At 44.8% G+C, this 14,212-nt stretch overlaps 1 protein-coding gene across 4 annotated transcripts in view; it reads left to right on the top strand.

The window, feature by feature from the left end:
• SLC20A2 (solute carrier family 20 (phosphate transporter), member 2) overlaps positions 1–12,012 on the top strand; it is a 115,035-nt gene extending 103,023 nt beyond the window's left edge. For all 4 annotated transcript variants that reach the window (XM_010846385.1, XM_010846386.1, XM_010846387.1 and 1 more), the window contains 2 exons: positions 606–690; positions 10,530–12,012. In XM_010846385.1, the coding sequence (XP_010844687.1) occupies positions 606–690; positions 10,530–10,694 (250 nt within the window). In that variant the 3' untranslated portion in view covers positions 10,695–12,012. The remainder of the gene's footprint in view (positions 1–605; positions 691–10,529) is intronic.
• Positions 12,013–14,212: the final 2,200 nt, after the last annotated feature.

Genomic DNA, 14,212 nt, shown 5'->3' with positions numbered 1-14,212 from the left:
AACGGCTTCCCTCATAGCTCAGTTGGTTAAGAAACTGCCTGCAATGTAGGAGACCCGGGTTTGATTCCTGGGTCGGGAAGATCCCCTGGAGACGGGAACGGCAACCCACTCCAGTAGTCTTGCTTGGAGAATCCCATGGACAGAGGAACCTGGCAGGCTACAGTCCATGGGGTCGCAAGAGTCATACATGACTTAGTGACTCAACCACCACTACCACCTATTGTAAAAGGTCTTGAAATTCATTTTAACAAAAGATTCTAGCATTGATTTGAAAAAAAAACTAGTAATCTGAGCAAAAAGTCACTCCTTTATAATAATAAGTACACATTTTTGAAACAAGAGTGTGGTTTTCCCTGCGTCCATTTAGAAATGACGTGTGTACAGTTTTCCTTGCGGCAGGTATTCCTGGCCCAGCTCCTTCAGGTGAGGTTTCTGAAAACCCAGCAGGGAGACAGGACTCACTCCTTAGGGCTGAGCACGGCCTCGCAGCGAGTGCCGTGTGATGCTGCCGCGATGTCCCGGCTCTGGTGCTGTGCAGCCCAGTCCACCCGGAGGTTCTGGTGAGCCCCTGGCGGTGCCCTGACGGCCTCCCGTCTCCCCCACAGCGGCTTCACCATCGAACTGGCCTCGGCCTTCACCGTGGTCATCGCCTCCAACATCGGGCTGCCGGTCAGCACCACACACTGCAAGGTAGGAGGCCTGGCCTGGTGACCAGGGCGAGGTGGTGGGGGTAGTCGGGGCGGCTCTGGGTGTGCACTCAGGGACGGGAGAGTCACCGGGGGTCTCTGGGGGGGCATTTTCTTCTCAGCAGCCCCTCTGGGCCCTCCCTGCCCTCCTTCCCTGTGTCCTGGTTCCCTCACTGGGGGTTTTGCATTGAGGTCCTGTGTCCATGAACATGCTCGTAGGCCTGGGTAGGGTGTGGAGGGGCGCATCACTCAGTCCCCCCACACCCTCTGAAGGGGCCTGGGAGTGGACGGGGGACAGACACAGGCACAAATCGCTCATGTAAGTGTAAGACGTGTTGTTTCAGTTTTCTCTTCTGTATGGTGGTTAGAGCAGCCCTATTGCCTTCAAGTCAATTGCAGATGATATTAACCTCTGTTGATATCAGGCTCTAGAGCTCAGGGTGAGAGGGAATTAATTCCTTGTCTAGTGCTGAGATGTTGGAGCTGCAAGGAGCCTTAAAGATGAAGAAAGAGGAAACAGACTCTGGGAGTTGTCCAAGGGAGCCCCAGGGTGGGCCAGGCTGGAACTCAAGTCTGCTAACCCAGGGCTGCTGAATACCTGGGGGAATTCTGAAATATCCCCAGGGGCCTCCGGTATACAAACATAGCCACTAACTTCAGCAAAACAGAGGCCCATGCAGATTTTCCTAGGTCCAGTGGCTCCTGTCATTCGAAAAACTCACCTGTTCTGCTGGTGTGCGGTGCTGTTCTGGGCACCGAGGGACCACGGTGACTGTGACAGACACGGCCTCCCCACACCCAGTCTCAAAACTCCCACCCATGTGTCTGCAAACAAGCACTGCTAAGTGTGAAAGGCTTACAAAAAAGAGTGAAATGATGCCATCTGTAGCAACTGGGATGGACCTAGAGGTTTTCATATTAAGTGAATTAAGTCAGAGAAAGATAAATATCATATGATATCACTTATTTTTTTTTTCCTTCTCTATACAAATTTATTTTATTTTATTATTTTTTTAATTTAATTTTTAAACTTTACATAATTGTATTAGTTTTGCCAAATATCAAAATGAATCCGCCACAATGATATCACTTATGTATTGAATCTAATTAACAATGATACAGATGAACTCATTTACAAAACAAAAGCAGACTCACAGACATAGAAAACAAACTTACGGTTACCAGGGGTAAGGGAAAAGGAGCGGTAAATTAAGGGTCTGGGGTCAACAGATACACACTACTATATATAAAACTTTAAACAACAGGGACCTACTGCACAGGGAACGAAGCTTAATATGTTACATAACCTATAGCAGACGAGAACCTGTGTGTGTGTATATATAATATAGATATATAACAGAATTGCTTTACACCTGAAACTAACATAACATTGTAAATCAACTATAATTAAAATAACTACAAATAGGGTCACTAGCCTCTAGGTTTCAGTTATCTAATCTGGAAAATGGAAAGACCACCTTAGATGACTTGTAATACAGATGCTGTCTGGTTCCCCTGCGTCTCAGTAATTCTGTTGCTGTTAGTGCTTGGTGATGGACTTAATCTGGAAACATCCTCAAAAAGTTGAAATGACAGCAAAGAATACCACCTTATATCAACAAAAGACCTCATTAATAGTGAAGCCATGGGACTCTGGGCCCTTTGTGATCCAAATAACATAGCAACTAAAAATACAAGGGAAAAGCTGTTAGAACTCAGAAATTACTATGTCTAAGTCTGTGACAAATGAAGACAGAAGTACTTAGGAATGTAAAGGATTTGAGTAGATTTATAGTAGTGTAACTGGGCTTCCCTGGTAATTCAGATGGTGAAGAATCTGCCTGCAATGCAAGAGACTGGGTTCAATCCCTGAGTCAGGAAGATCCCCCTGGAGAAGGGAATGGCTACCCACTCCGGTGTTCTTACCTGGAGAATCCCCATGGACAGAGGAGCCTGGCAGGATACAGTCCATAGGGTCGCAAAGAGTTGGACACGACGGAAGCTGCTTAGCATATATACTTAGCAAGCACACATGAAAAATAAATATGAAACAAGAAGTGGGGAGGGCAGTGGAAAACCTGATCAGAACAGTAGGAAGAAATTAAGGAAGTTCTCCAAAAACAATTCTCACCTGAAAAGGCGAAAGGAGGAAAATGCTGCTTGACTCCAGACCTCGACGGAGTCACTGGTTAATCTTTTCCATCTTAGAAGAGAGAATTCTCACATTAAATGAACTTGCCATAATATAGGAGAAAATAAAACAGGAAGCCCTCCAATTTGTTCTATGAAACATATACTGAATAACCTAATACTGAAACCTGATTGAAAACACCACAAACAGTCAAAGCTGTCTTTCCAGATGTATGTTGATTAAAAAAAAAAAGAAAAAAAAAACTTTAAGTAAGATGCTAATAAATGACATCAACAATATTATAAAAGAACATTTCAACAGGACCACATTGATCTTCTGGGTTGTCAGAAAGTCGGCTCTGAACAGGACAGGTCTTATCTGCTGCTGATATCTACACGGGGCAGTCCCCTCACAGAGCTCAAGAAATGGGTGTTTACAGACATCTTCAGTATAGTACGGTTCATCGATCCATTAGAAAACAACGTATTGCTGTCTGTTGAGTCCATTCCAAAAAGACATTTAATAAAATTCAGCATGGATTTCTAGACATTCCTGGAATTCAGTAAAAATGACCAAGTTTGCAATTAAAAAAAACACAAAAATTTAGAACTTTTGTCTGTCAGCAATAGCCAGTAAGAAAATGAGATAAAGAACTCCCCCATAGTTGCAACAAAAATAAGAGGTACTTCAGAAAAATCCTAATAAAGTGAGAGATGTACATGGAAAAAACACAAAGCTCTACTCACACGTCAAAGAAAACCTGCGTATGAGGCACACCGTGGTTGGGTGGGAAACTCAGTTTATAAAGACGTCAGTTCTCCTCAAACACAACGCCAACCAAATGCTTACAACTTTACAGACTAAGGCTACAGTTAATTTTGTGGGCTAAACTAGCAGGAATATAAAATGATCTACAAAGAGAAACAGTGACAAGGGGAACAGCCTGGCCAGATAGTAAGTCTGTTACAAGGAAACAGGAGGCAAGTGCGTGGGGAGAGAGGGCAGATGGGCAGAGACTTTCAGGCTGGGATGACAAAAAAGTTCTGTGGACGCATGGTTACGATGGTTGCCATTAAACTGTACACTTAAAAATTGTTAACGTGACAGATTTTTGTGTTGTATATTTTACCATAATAATAAGAAATTAGATACTTGTATAAAAAAGTAGATAGGCCAGAGACAGAAACCTAGTGCCTACGAGCGTGTAGTTTGACAAAGGAAAATTTTGACCAGTAAGTGATGTTGGATAACTGGCTTTCCCCCTAGAGAAACAAATTCAGACCCACAGTTGTCAAAATACGTGCTGTTATCTGATGGCTTAAATAATATTTTAGAATTACTTTAGAATAAAATAGAATTTTATTTTAGAAAATTTAAAATAAATGAGAGTTACGGGCTTCCCTGGTGGCTCAGTGGAAAGGAATCCACCTGCCAATGCAGGAGACGTGGGTTTGATCCCTGATCCAGGGTAACTGAGCCCATGCACCACAGCTCCTGAGCCTGTGCTCTGGAGCCCAGGAGCTGCAACTCCTGAACCCATGGGCCGCAACTAGTGAAGCCCACGGGCCCTAGAGCCCGTGCTTCGCCAACAAGAGGAGTGACCACCGTGAGAAGCTTGTGCATCACAACCAGAAGGTGGCCCCACTCGCTGCAACTAGAGACCAACCCGCTCGGCAACAGAGACCCAGCACGGCCAAAGTGAGTATTCTTAAATAGAGGAACGAGTTAAATATCAAATATTCAAGCCAAAGATAAATCACAGAAGAAGAGCATAGCATAGTTTAGTGTATGAAATTAGAAATTTAAAAGTGAAAGCAAAAATACTGGCTTGAGAAAATATTTGCATTAAATATCAGTTAATATTTAAATACCACATAAACAAATAAGATCTTAAATGACCTGGATAACCACGATGTGTAGTCTCTCAGAGCCAGACATCCTGGAGTGAGAAGTCAAGTGGGCCTTAGGAAGCACTGCTGCCAGTGAAGCTGGTGGAGGTGATGGAATTCCAGCAGAGCTGTTTCACATGCTGAAAGATCATGCTAGTCAAGTGCTACACTGAATATGTCAGCAAAACTGGAAAACCCAGCAGTGGCCACAGGACTGGAAAAGGTCAATCCTCATCCCAGTCCCCAAGAAAGGCAGCACTAAAGAACATTCGACTGCCGGACAGCTGTACTCCTCTCCGCATCAGTAAGGTATGCTCAAAATCCTCCAAGCCAGGCATCAGCACTACGCGAACCATGCACTTCCAGGTGTCCAAGCTGGGTTTAGAACAGACAGAGGAACCAGAGATCAAATTGCCAACATTCGCTGGATCATAGAGAGAACATTCCAGAAAAACATCTACCTCTGTCTCATGGACTACACTAAAGCCTTTGACTTTGTGGATCATAACAGACTGGGAAAACACTGGGAGAGGTGGGAATACCAGACCATCTCAGCTGTCTGAGAAACCGTATGCGGGTCAAGAAGCAACAGTTAGAACCCTGTGTGGAACAACTGACTGGTTCAGTCAGGATTGAGAAAGGAATACAAGGCTGTTTATTGTCACCCTGTTTGAATAACTTATATACAGAGCACATCATGTGAAATACCTGGCTGGATGAAGCACAAGCTGGAATCAAGACTGGGGGAGAAATGTCAGCCTCAGATATGCAGATGATGCCACTCTAATGGCAGAGAGTGAAGAACCAGAGTCTCTTGAGGGTAAAGGAGGAGAGTGAAAAACCCAGCTTAAAACTCAATATTAAAAAAACTAAGATCGTGGCATCTGGTCCCATCACTTCATGGCAAATACAAGGGGAAAAGGTAGAAGCAGTGACAGATTTCCTCTTGGGCTCTAAAATCACTGCAGATGGTGACTGCAGCAATGAAATTAAGAAGACCATTGCTTCTTGGCAGGAAAGCTATGACAAACCTAGACAGCATGTTAAGAAGCAGAGACATTACTTTGCCAACAAAGGTCTGTATAGTCAAGCTATGGTCTTTCCAGTAGTCATGTATGGATGTGAGAGTTGGACTATAAAGAAGGCTGAGCACCGAAGAATTGATGTGATTGAACTGTGGTGTTGGAGAAGACTCTGGAGAGTCCCTTGGACTGCAAGAAGATAAAACATGTCAGTCCTAAAGGAAGTCAACCCTCAATACTCTTTGGAAGAACTGATGCTGAAGCTGAAGCTCCAGTACTTTGGCCACCTGATGTGAAGAGCTGACTCACTGGAAAAGACCCTGATGCTGGGAAAGATTGAAGGTGGGAGAAGAAGGGGGCAGGAGAGGATGAGATGGCTGGATGGCATCACCAGTGCAGTGGACATGCACTTGGGCAAACTCTGGGAGATGGTTGGGGACAGGGAGGCCTGGCGTGCTGCAGTCCGTGGGGTCTCAAAGAGTCAGACACAGCGACTGAGCAACAATAAAACGAGACACATTCAGATTCCAGTATGTAAATGGGCAAAATACATGAAGAGACCTTGTGTTATCAGGTGTTATTTTAGCTGTTTCTTAATATAATTGATGTAAAATATTGTAGTTTTAGGTGTACAACATAATTTGATATTTTTATAGATGATACCCCATACAAAGTTATTATATTGATTATATTCCCCGTGCTGTATATCACATCCTTGTAATTTATTTTACACTTAGTGATTTGTACCTTTTAACCCCCTTCACCTATTTTACTCCCCTCTGGTTACTACTACTTTGTTCTCTGATTCTATGAGTCTCTATTTTGTTATACTTAATTGTGTTAGATTCCATAGAAGTAAAAATATACAAAATTTGGGTCTCTGACTTACTCCACTAAGTGTAATACCTTCCAGGTTCATCTATATTGTTGCAAATGGCAGAATTTCATTGTTTTATGGCTAATATTCCTGTGTGTGTGTGTATACCATTTCTCCTTTATCCATTTATCTATTGATACACACTTAGGTTGCTTCTGTATCTTTGTTATTGTATGTAAATAATGTTGGGGTGCACATTTTCAAATTAGTGTTTCCATTTTCTTTCGATAAATACCCGTGAGTGGAATTGCTGGATCGCATAGCAGTTTGTATTTCCAGTTTTTTATGGAACCTCCGTACAGGTGGATACATCAATTCACACTTCCTCCAGCAGTGTCCTGGAGCCCCCTTTTCTCCATGCCTTTGCAGCATTTGTTACCTGTGGTCTTTTTGGTGATAGCCGTTCTGACAGGTGATGCTCAGTATGGTTTTGATTTGTGTTTCCTGATGATTAGTGATGTTGAGCAGCTTTTCATGTGCCTGCTGCTCCTGTCTTTTTGAGAAAAATGCCTACTTAGGTCTTCTGCCCATATTTTAATCAGGTTGCTTCTTTTTTATACTGGATTGTATGAACTGTTGCCCTCTTCTTCTCCTGCCCTCAATCTTTCCCTGCATCAGGGTCTTTTCTGGTATAATCATGACATTGTTGCTAATAGGGAAAAATTGGAGGGAAATTGGAAATGTTTAAATAAATTAAGGTACATCGGCCTAAGGTGCCGAGGACCAGCCCCGGCTGATCCAGGGTATTCGAAGGGGAGACGGCGTCGGCGACTATTTATTTATTTATCAAAGATATAAAGAGTAATAGAATGAGGATAGCTCAGTAGGAAAATTCAGTGGAGAAAAGAAGCTGAGTAGCTTGGTTTACGCGGGAGACCAATAAAACTTCAAGAAAAGAAGTTTGCACCACTTACGTAGGCCGCAGGTGCCCTCTCGAATAGCGGAAGGTGCCTCACCCTAGACACCTTCTCGAGTGGGTCTTAGAAGCCCAGGCATAATTAGTAAGCGTGGTGGGTTCCGCGCTCCAGATGGAGACTCAGCTGGAAGTTTAAAGAAAGAATGACATGGGGAGACCAAGCGTTGGTGAGCAAGGCCCCTAGCTTTATTTTTAACAGGGGCTTTTATACCCTAAGTTACACATAGAGGATAATAGGGGATGCAAAGTCAGCAGTCTTTGATTCTTATCAAAAACCAGGGTTTCTTTCCTGCAAATTTATCGTATACAAATGGTTTAGGTGATTTACATCATCTTCTGGCCAGAAGGCCTACTAACATTTTATGACTCTTGACAAGGACTTATCAACAAAGACTTATTTTCTCTAAGAGTAATTATTTTAAGGTTTGGCGCCATCTTCCAAAGATAAAATTGCATTCCTATAGGGCGGATGTGTAATGGGTTTACAACAAAGGAAAGAATTTATTACCTTAAGGGTCTAAAGTTACTAACACCAAGGCCACTACTTATTTTTTCTATATACCAACTATTAATTAATACACATTCAAGGATGCAATTCAGGGGATGTGAAAACTTGGCAACAAGCATTGACTCATCAATGAAATCCTTTACTAGTTTATTCTGACAGTTTCTAACTCTCTGAGAGGCTCTAAGCTATTTGAATATCTTAAACTTCCCGTGCCTCTGGAGGCTAGGAGACTGTAAACAATCGTATGCATAGCTGCAGGAGTCCGGGTAAACTTGTCAGGTTAGAGTCCGGGTAAACTTGTCAGGTTAGAGTTAGAGAGCCATCTGAGGGGTTTGGATTTAAACACTCCTAATTGCCCAGGAACTTTATTAATTGGAGCTGTAAGTTAACTCTTTGACAGAGAGAGAGCGAGATGGTGGTAGGGGACAGCCCCCAGTAAAGTCAGAGGTGAGAGCACAAAGCAATAAAGTAGGCAGACTCTGGTTTTTGGGGGGGAAAATGCTCGAGAATATCCGGGCGGACTCCTGAGGCTCGATCCGCCTTTGCGTATGCCGAGCCTCCTTCCTCATGACTTTTGTCACGAGCGGAATGCCTCACCGGCTCCCGGCACTAAGGGGTGTACCATTTTTTATGATGGTCATAAAGGTGCGAGCACTATGGGAAAATGCTTATTTTCTTAAAGGAAACAGTAGTGTTCCCTGTTGTTTACGAATATAGGCATATTTATTAAAAATAATGTAAAGGAATACACAAGTGTGACAAGAGCGGTGTTCTGGGGTAACTCACTAACAGTGGCCACCTGATAACTCTGGCCACTTGATGTGAAGAGCCAACTCACTGGAAAAGACCCCGATGCTGCGAAAGACTGAAGGCAGAGGAGGAGAGGGCAGCAGAGGGTGAGATGGTTAAATGACATCACCGACTCAATGGACGTGAATTTGAGCACACTCCAAGCGACAGTGAAGGGCAGGGAAGCCTGGCGCACTGCAGTCCAAGGGGTTGCAAAGGGTCAGAGACAATTTAGTTACTGAACAACTAATCGTGGGTAACTGTCCACTTCTCCTATTTCATAAACTTGCAATAATGATTCTATTTTCTGCGTTTTAAGAAGTGTTCTGAGAGAGTATGGATAACCCTAAAATTTGAGTATGTTCTCTTATGTGTGAGATAATCCAGCCTAGCTGAAGAGGGTCTGTAACAAGGAGAGTCTCATCTCAGAAGCCAGTGTCGGGAGACTTGACTGCATTTGAGGGCCAGCAGGACCTAGCTAGTCTTTGTGCAGCAGAAACATCTCGATTGTCTCCTGTGTGCTAGAAACTGGTTTTAGACAAAGGGTTTACGTACAACGATCATCTAATGCTCCTTAGGTGGGTTGTTATTTGCTACCTGGAGGCGGTACGAATTCCCAGTTAATCACAGCTTGGGTTGACAAAATGTCAGATTAACTTCCTTAAATATGCTGCTGGTTTTGCTGTTCCAGTTTGCTTCCATAAACAAGTGAAGTGCTGGATTTTATTTTTTTGGCTGACCTCAGAATACACCCTAGTTGCTCTCTGAACTTCACTGGCCCCTGCTGACTCTGAAATAATTCTGGGTCAGTGGAGACAAAGCCTGTTTCATGGAGATGTTCAGGGGCCCTCCCGGGGGCCAAGGCACCCTCATGATGCCGGTGAGCTTCATCAGAGCTTAATTGAGGTGTGAGATATTAGGCTTATCTCATGATAAGCCTTTCTCATGACTTCCATTTTTAGAAACTTAAAACTCGTGCATTTTTTTCCTTTGTAAATTTCATAAAATGAACTGCGAGGGTACAGAGAAATAGTGAATCAATCCATGTTAACATCCTTATTTTCAAATATCTCTATTATTTGTGAAACAGGATTGACATTTTAAAACCAGTAATATTTATGTCCCATTTGATTAATTTTTTAATCAGTAAAGTACAAGGACTGCAAAGCAGTTGGAGAAAATGTTTAAAATCAAGAGCCCTCAGTTCTCATCCTCAACCTGCCATAACTTAAAAATCTTCTCCCACCCGCTACACCCTCTGGAAGGGTTTTATCTTCCACAAACTGAGCCACATGGATTAGATCTTTGCCAAGATCTCCAGCTCCAACGTTTTATGATGCTTTTGTCCTAGGAGAAGCGTATGTTACCGCCGTTTCATCGTGTACGTACAGTGGGCTCACCACTGTAATCAAGTCTCCTGCCTGGGGATGTTCAAAGTAAGGGCCATCACGGCTGGTTGATAAAGCGCAGGGAGAATAGAAAGCATTTACTTGGCTGAGCTTCCATTCACGTAGGGCAGAATACACGTGGAACAGTGCTTCAGAACTGTGTCTGGACAGAGTAATCCTAAAATAATCATAGCTAAAATCTAGTAAGTGTTTTTAAAAGCTTTTCATCAGATTTAGGGGAAAGAACTGGTCATCTCACACTACTGGTTGAATGTAGATTGCGTCTCACCTCGGTTTGCTCTGAAATGCCTGTGTTCCTCCAGGTGGGCTCGGTGGTGGCGGTGGGCTGGATCCGCTCGCGGAAGGCCGTGGACTGGCGCCTCTTCCGCAACATCTTCGTGGCCTGGTTCGTGACGGTGCCCGTGGCCGGGCTGTTCAGTGCTGCTATCATGGCTCTCCTCATCCACGGGATCCTTCCATTCGTGTGATCGTTCCTTGGCGGCCAGCAAATGGGGGATGGTCCGGGGCGTGTGTGTGGGTGGTGTGGGCTCACACACACACGCCGTGCCCACCACGGGCTGTCCCCCAGCCAGCGCCTCCACACCCCCCTCAGATGTTCCAGACCACACTGTCCACCTAGGTGTAGAGTCATCGTCCAGAGCTAACTTAACTACTGTACATAATACTGTGCATTCAACTGGTATTGTGGCGACATAACATGGTGCGGTTACTTATATATTAAATATATATTGTATACATAGAATAATTGCTAGTATTATTTCAGACATCCTCGAGATGGGAGTGGAGCTACCTGCCTAGACTTCAATATTCAACAAATCTTTGTACATACCGATTTCAGCGGCAGATTTTAAGAACCTTTTAAAAGGAAGTGTAGATTGGAAGACGGTGTTTTTTCCCCATTTAATATCTGTAACGTAAGTGAGACACAGGATAAGGAGGCCCGTTTGGGAAGGTGTCCATGTGCTGTTGACATACTGGAACAGGAGTTCACAAGTGCTTTCACTGAAGAATTTGTTCATATACTGTGTATTGATTATGTAATATATCATGAATTGCTTCTGTAAATACTTAAAACTGTAATTTTTTAATGGTGTGCTTCCCTTATACTTTTTTGATCAGAGAATTTTGGAAAGTACCAAAGAAGCAGCGGAATAGTTTGCCAGTATTATATTTTCATACTGTTTGTGTCCCCACCCCACCCCCACTTTCTCACTAATCCCAGGATTAATCCTGGGTGTGGCAAGACCACCTGGAGCAGGGTGTATGGTGCGATGCCAGCCCCCACCACGGGCACATCCCACTCCCAGCCCCCACCACACCCCCCTCTGCGGCCCGCGCCGGATCCTGGCCCCTCGATGGTGTCAGTGTAGAGGAGGTACCGACACGAGGACGCGTGACCGAGCACTACATGTCAAGTCCAGTTTAAACTCCCGCCCCCTCCTCCCCTGCAGCCTGAAGAATGGGACTCTGACCTCGGTCATGAGGCAAGTGCTTTAGCCTTCTAGAAATCCAGGAGTGGGGAGGGTTGACCTGTTAGACAATACACTGGACTTGAGGACTTCCGTGAGGCCTTCACAGAGCGGAGCATCCCTGGTTGCTCTGCTGTGGTCCCCCACTGGAGTCTTCTCTTTTTTTGATAGCGGGAGGAAGTACGACTAATGCAAGAGCCTGAAACTGTGGAAATGCTGCTAAAACTTTTATATTGACAAACACTTTCTCGGTACTTCATTGTGATTTTTCATTAATCAACCATATTAAATTTATAATAAAAAATGCCCCTCAAAAGTTTGCCTCTGAAGTCTTTTTCTACATACCTATGTTTTTTTTTACTGAGTTTCCACAAAAATAAAAGCTATATAATTTGTTTGCTTCTATTTTCAAATACCTTTTTCCCCCTCTTATTTTACTACTGTTACCTGTTTGTGCCCAAGATACACAAGAGGAGAGAATGGCCCACAGCCTGGCCACGCGTTCACACACACTGAGCCTTCAGTGCTGAGCCGTCTGCCAAGACAGCTGGTCCCCGATGAAGCCTCTGTCACACTCTGCTCAGACTTCCCACTTCATACTTTTTCTTTTAAAGGAACTTTTCTAAAACTGTTCCTTACGTTTGGTTATACAGGGTCTTTGTTGCTGCTGCACGCTTTCTCTAGTTGCGGTGAGCAACTAGATTGAACCTATGTCCCCGGGGTTGGCAGGTGGATTCCTAACCACCACCACCACCAGGGAAGCCCCCTGCTTCACTCTTAAGTCAGCCAGACTCAGCAGCACTGGGGCCACAGCTCGCCCATCTAGGGCTGAGGACCCAGCCAGAGCCCACGTTCTGTCTCCCTTCTTGGCTCAAGCAGCCAAGAACACAAGGACACAGCTCCCTGGAGCCTCAGGACCTTCAGAAGGACACTTCCAGCCTTTGTGGCAGAAGCCATGCTGTCTGTCTCCTTCTGGGGCTGGGAAGGTAGGAGAGGAGGAGGGCTGGCCAGGTGGAAACAGTTCTTTCTCTCCGCAAAGAGACTTGCCTGCCCTGATTTCAGGCCTTTCATGGCCCTGCTTTTGATAAAACTATAAAGAAAGTTGTTTCCTCCTAAACTTTGTAAGAAAAATAACAGCACAACAGTGTCAGGTTGCAAGCTGTGTCCTGACAGAAGGGCTGCTGTCTCAGTCTCGTCGCCAGGGTGACAGAGGCCCCGATATGAAGCAAGACAAATGTCACAACCACGCGGGGCCCTGCAAGAGAATCGTTTCAGATGCAGGCACACAGGCTGAAAGGCTGGAGGAAGGTACTCGGTTCAAACGGAAACAGAAAGCTGGGGAAGCAACGCTCGTGTCAGTCAAACAGAATTCAAAGACTAACACAAAGACAAGGACGTTACACAATAATCAAGGATTAATCCAAGATCAATTCAAGAAGATTAGGTAACAACCGTGAGTATATATGCACCCAACATAGGAGCACCTCAATCCATAGTGCAAAGACTAACGGACATAAAGGGAGGAACTAACATTAACATAGTATCAGGAAGGGACTTGAGCACCTAACTTACATCAATGGAAGGACAGAAAATCAACCCAGAAACACTGGCTTTCAGGCCAGTCTCTGCGTTGTTATATATATATAACATTCTATGCCAAAGCGGCAGAATACACATTATTCTCAAGTGCACAAGTAACAATCTCCAGGACAGATCACAAGCTAGGCCACAAATCAATTCACAGTAAATCAAAGAAAACTGAAAGGCTGTCAGTCCTCTTTTCCAGCCACTGCACTGAACCAGCCAGTGACTGAAGAGTGTGCAGAGACAAGCCTGGCCCACTGCCCCTTCCCCCTGCCGCCCCCGAGTCATCTAACTGGGATGGCCTCCTGCTCCCGTGAGGGCAGAGGAGGGACCCTCCCAAGGGGACGGGATGCTGAGTCTTTCCTTTGAGTTAATCAGCCTCTTCCTCTAAAAATGCACACACTTCTCAGACCAGGGACCCTCCTGCGTCCCTGACTTCTTACTGTGCTGAGGTTTTGTCGCCACATGCTCTACGGTGCAGAGACAGGGGCGTGCAGCTCTGAGGGGCTCCTGGGGAATGCAGCCTCCCAGCCCGGCCTCCGGTCTCTCTTCAGGGCAGAGCCTGCACGCAGCACAGGCTGTAGACCATCAACAGAGCCAGAGCAGGATGCATTTGCTAGTCATTTCCCAAGGCCAGCAATCTAGAGGTTAAACCAAGCTGAATGTCAATTCCAGACTGTGAGTTGTGAGGTTATTGGGGAAGGGAGGGAGGAAGTCAAAAGGAACCAGACAGACTGACCTCCAGGGCAGGAGGCCTGGACCCCACAGCTAGGCTGGCACCTTCTGCTGGCAGACAACAGTGGCACCCAGTGGTGTCAAATGTACTTGCAATCATGTCCGTCTTTCCAGAACCTTTTTAAATTGCAGCAGTGAAGTCACCTCACAGAGTGTTTATCATATCATAATTCAAAGAGCTGTCAGAAAGGTCAGGA

Source organism: Bison bison, unplaced genomic scaffold, assembly GCF_000754665.1.
Source record: "Bison bison bison isolate TAMUID 2011002044 unplaced genomic scaffold, Bison_UMD1.0 scf7180017864236, whole genome shotgun sequence".
In the NCBI taxonomy this organism is placed as follows: Eukaryota; Metazoa; Chordata; class Mammalia; order Artiodactyla; family Bovidae; genus Bison; species Bison bison.
Note: the sequence above shows the minus strand (reverse complement) of the source record. Positions and strands in the feature narration are given on the sequence as shown.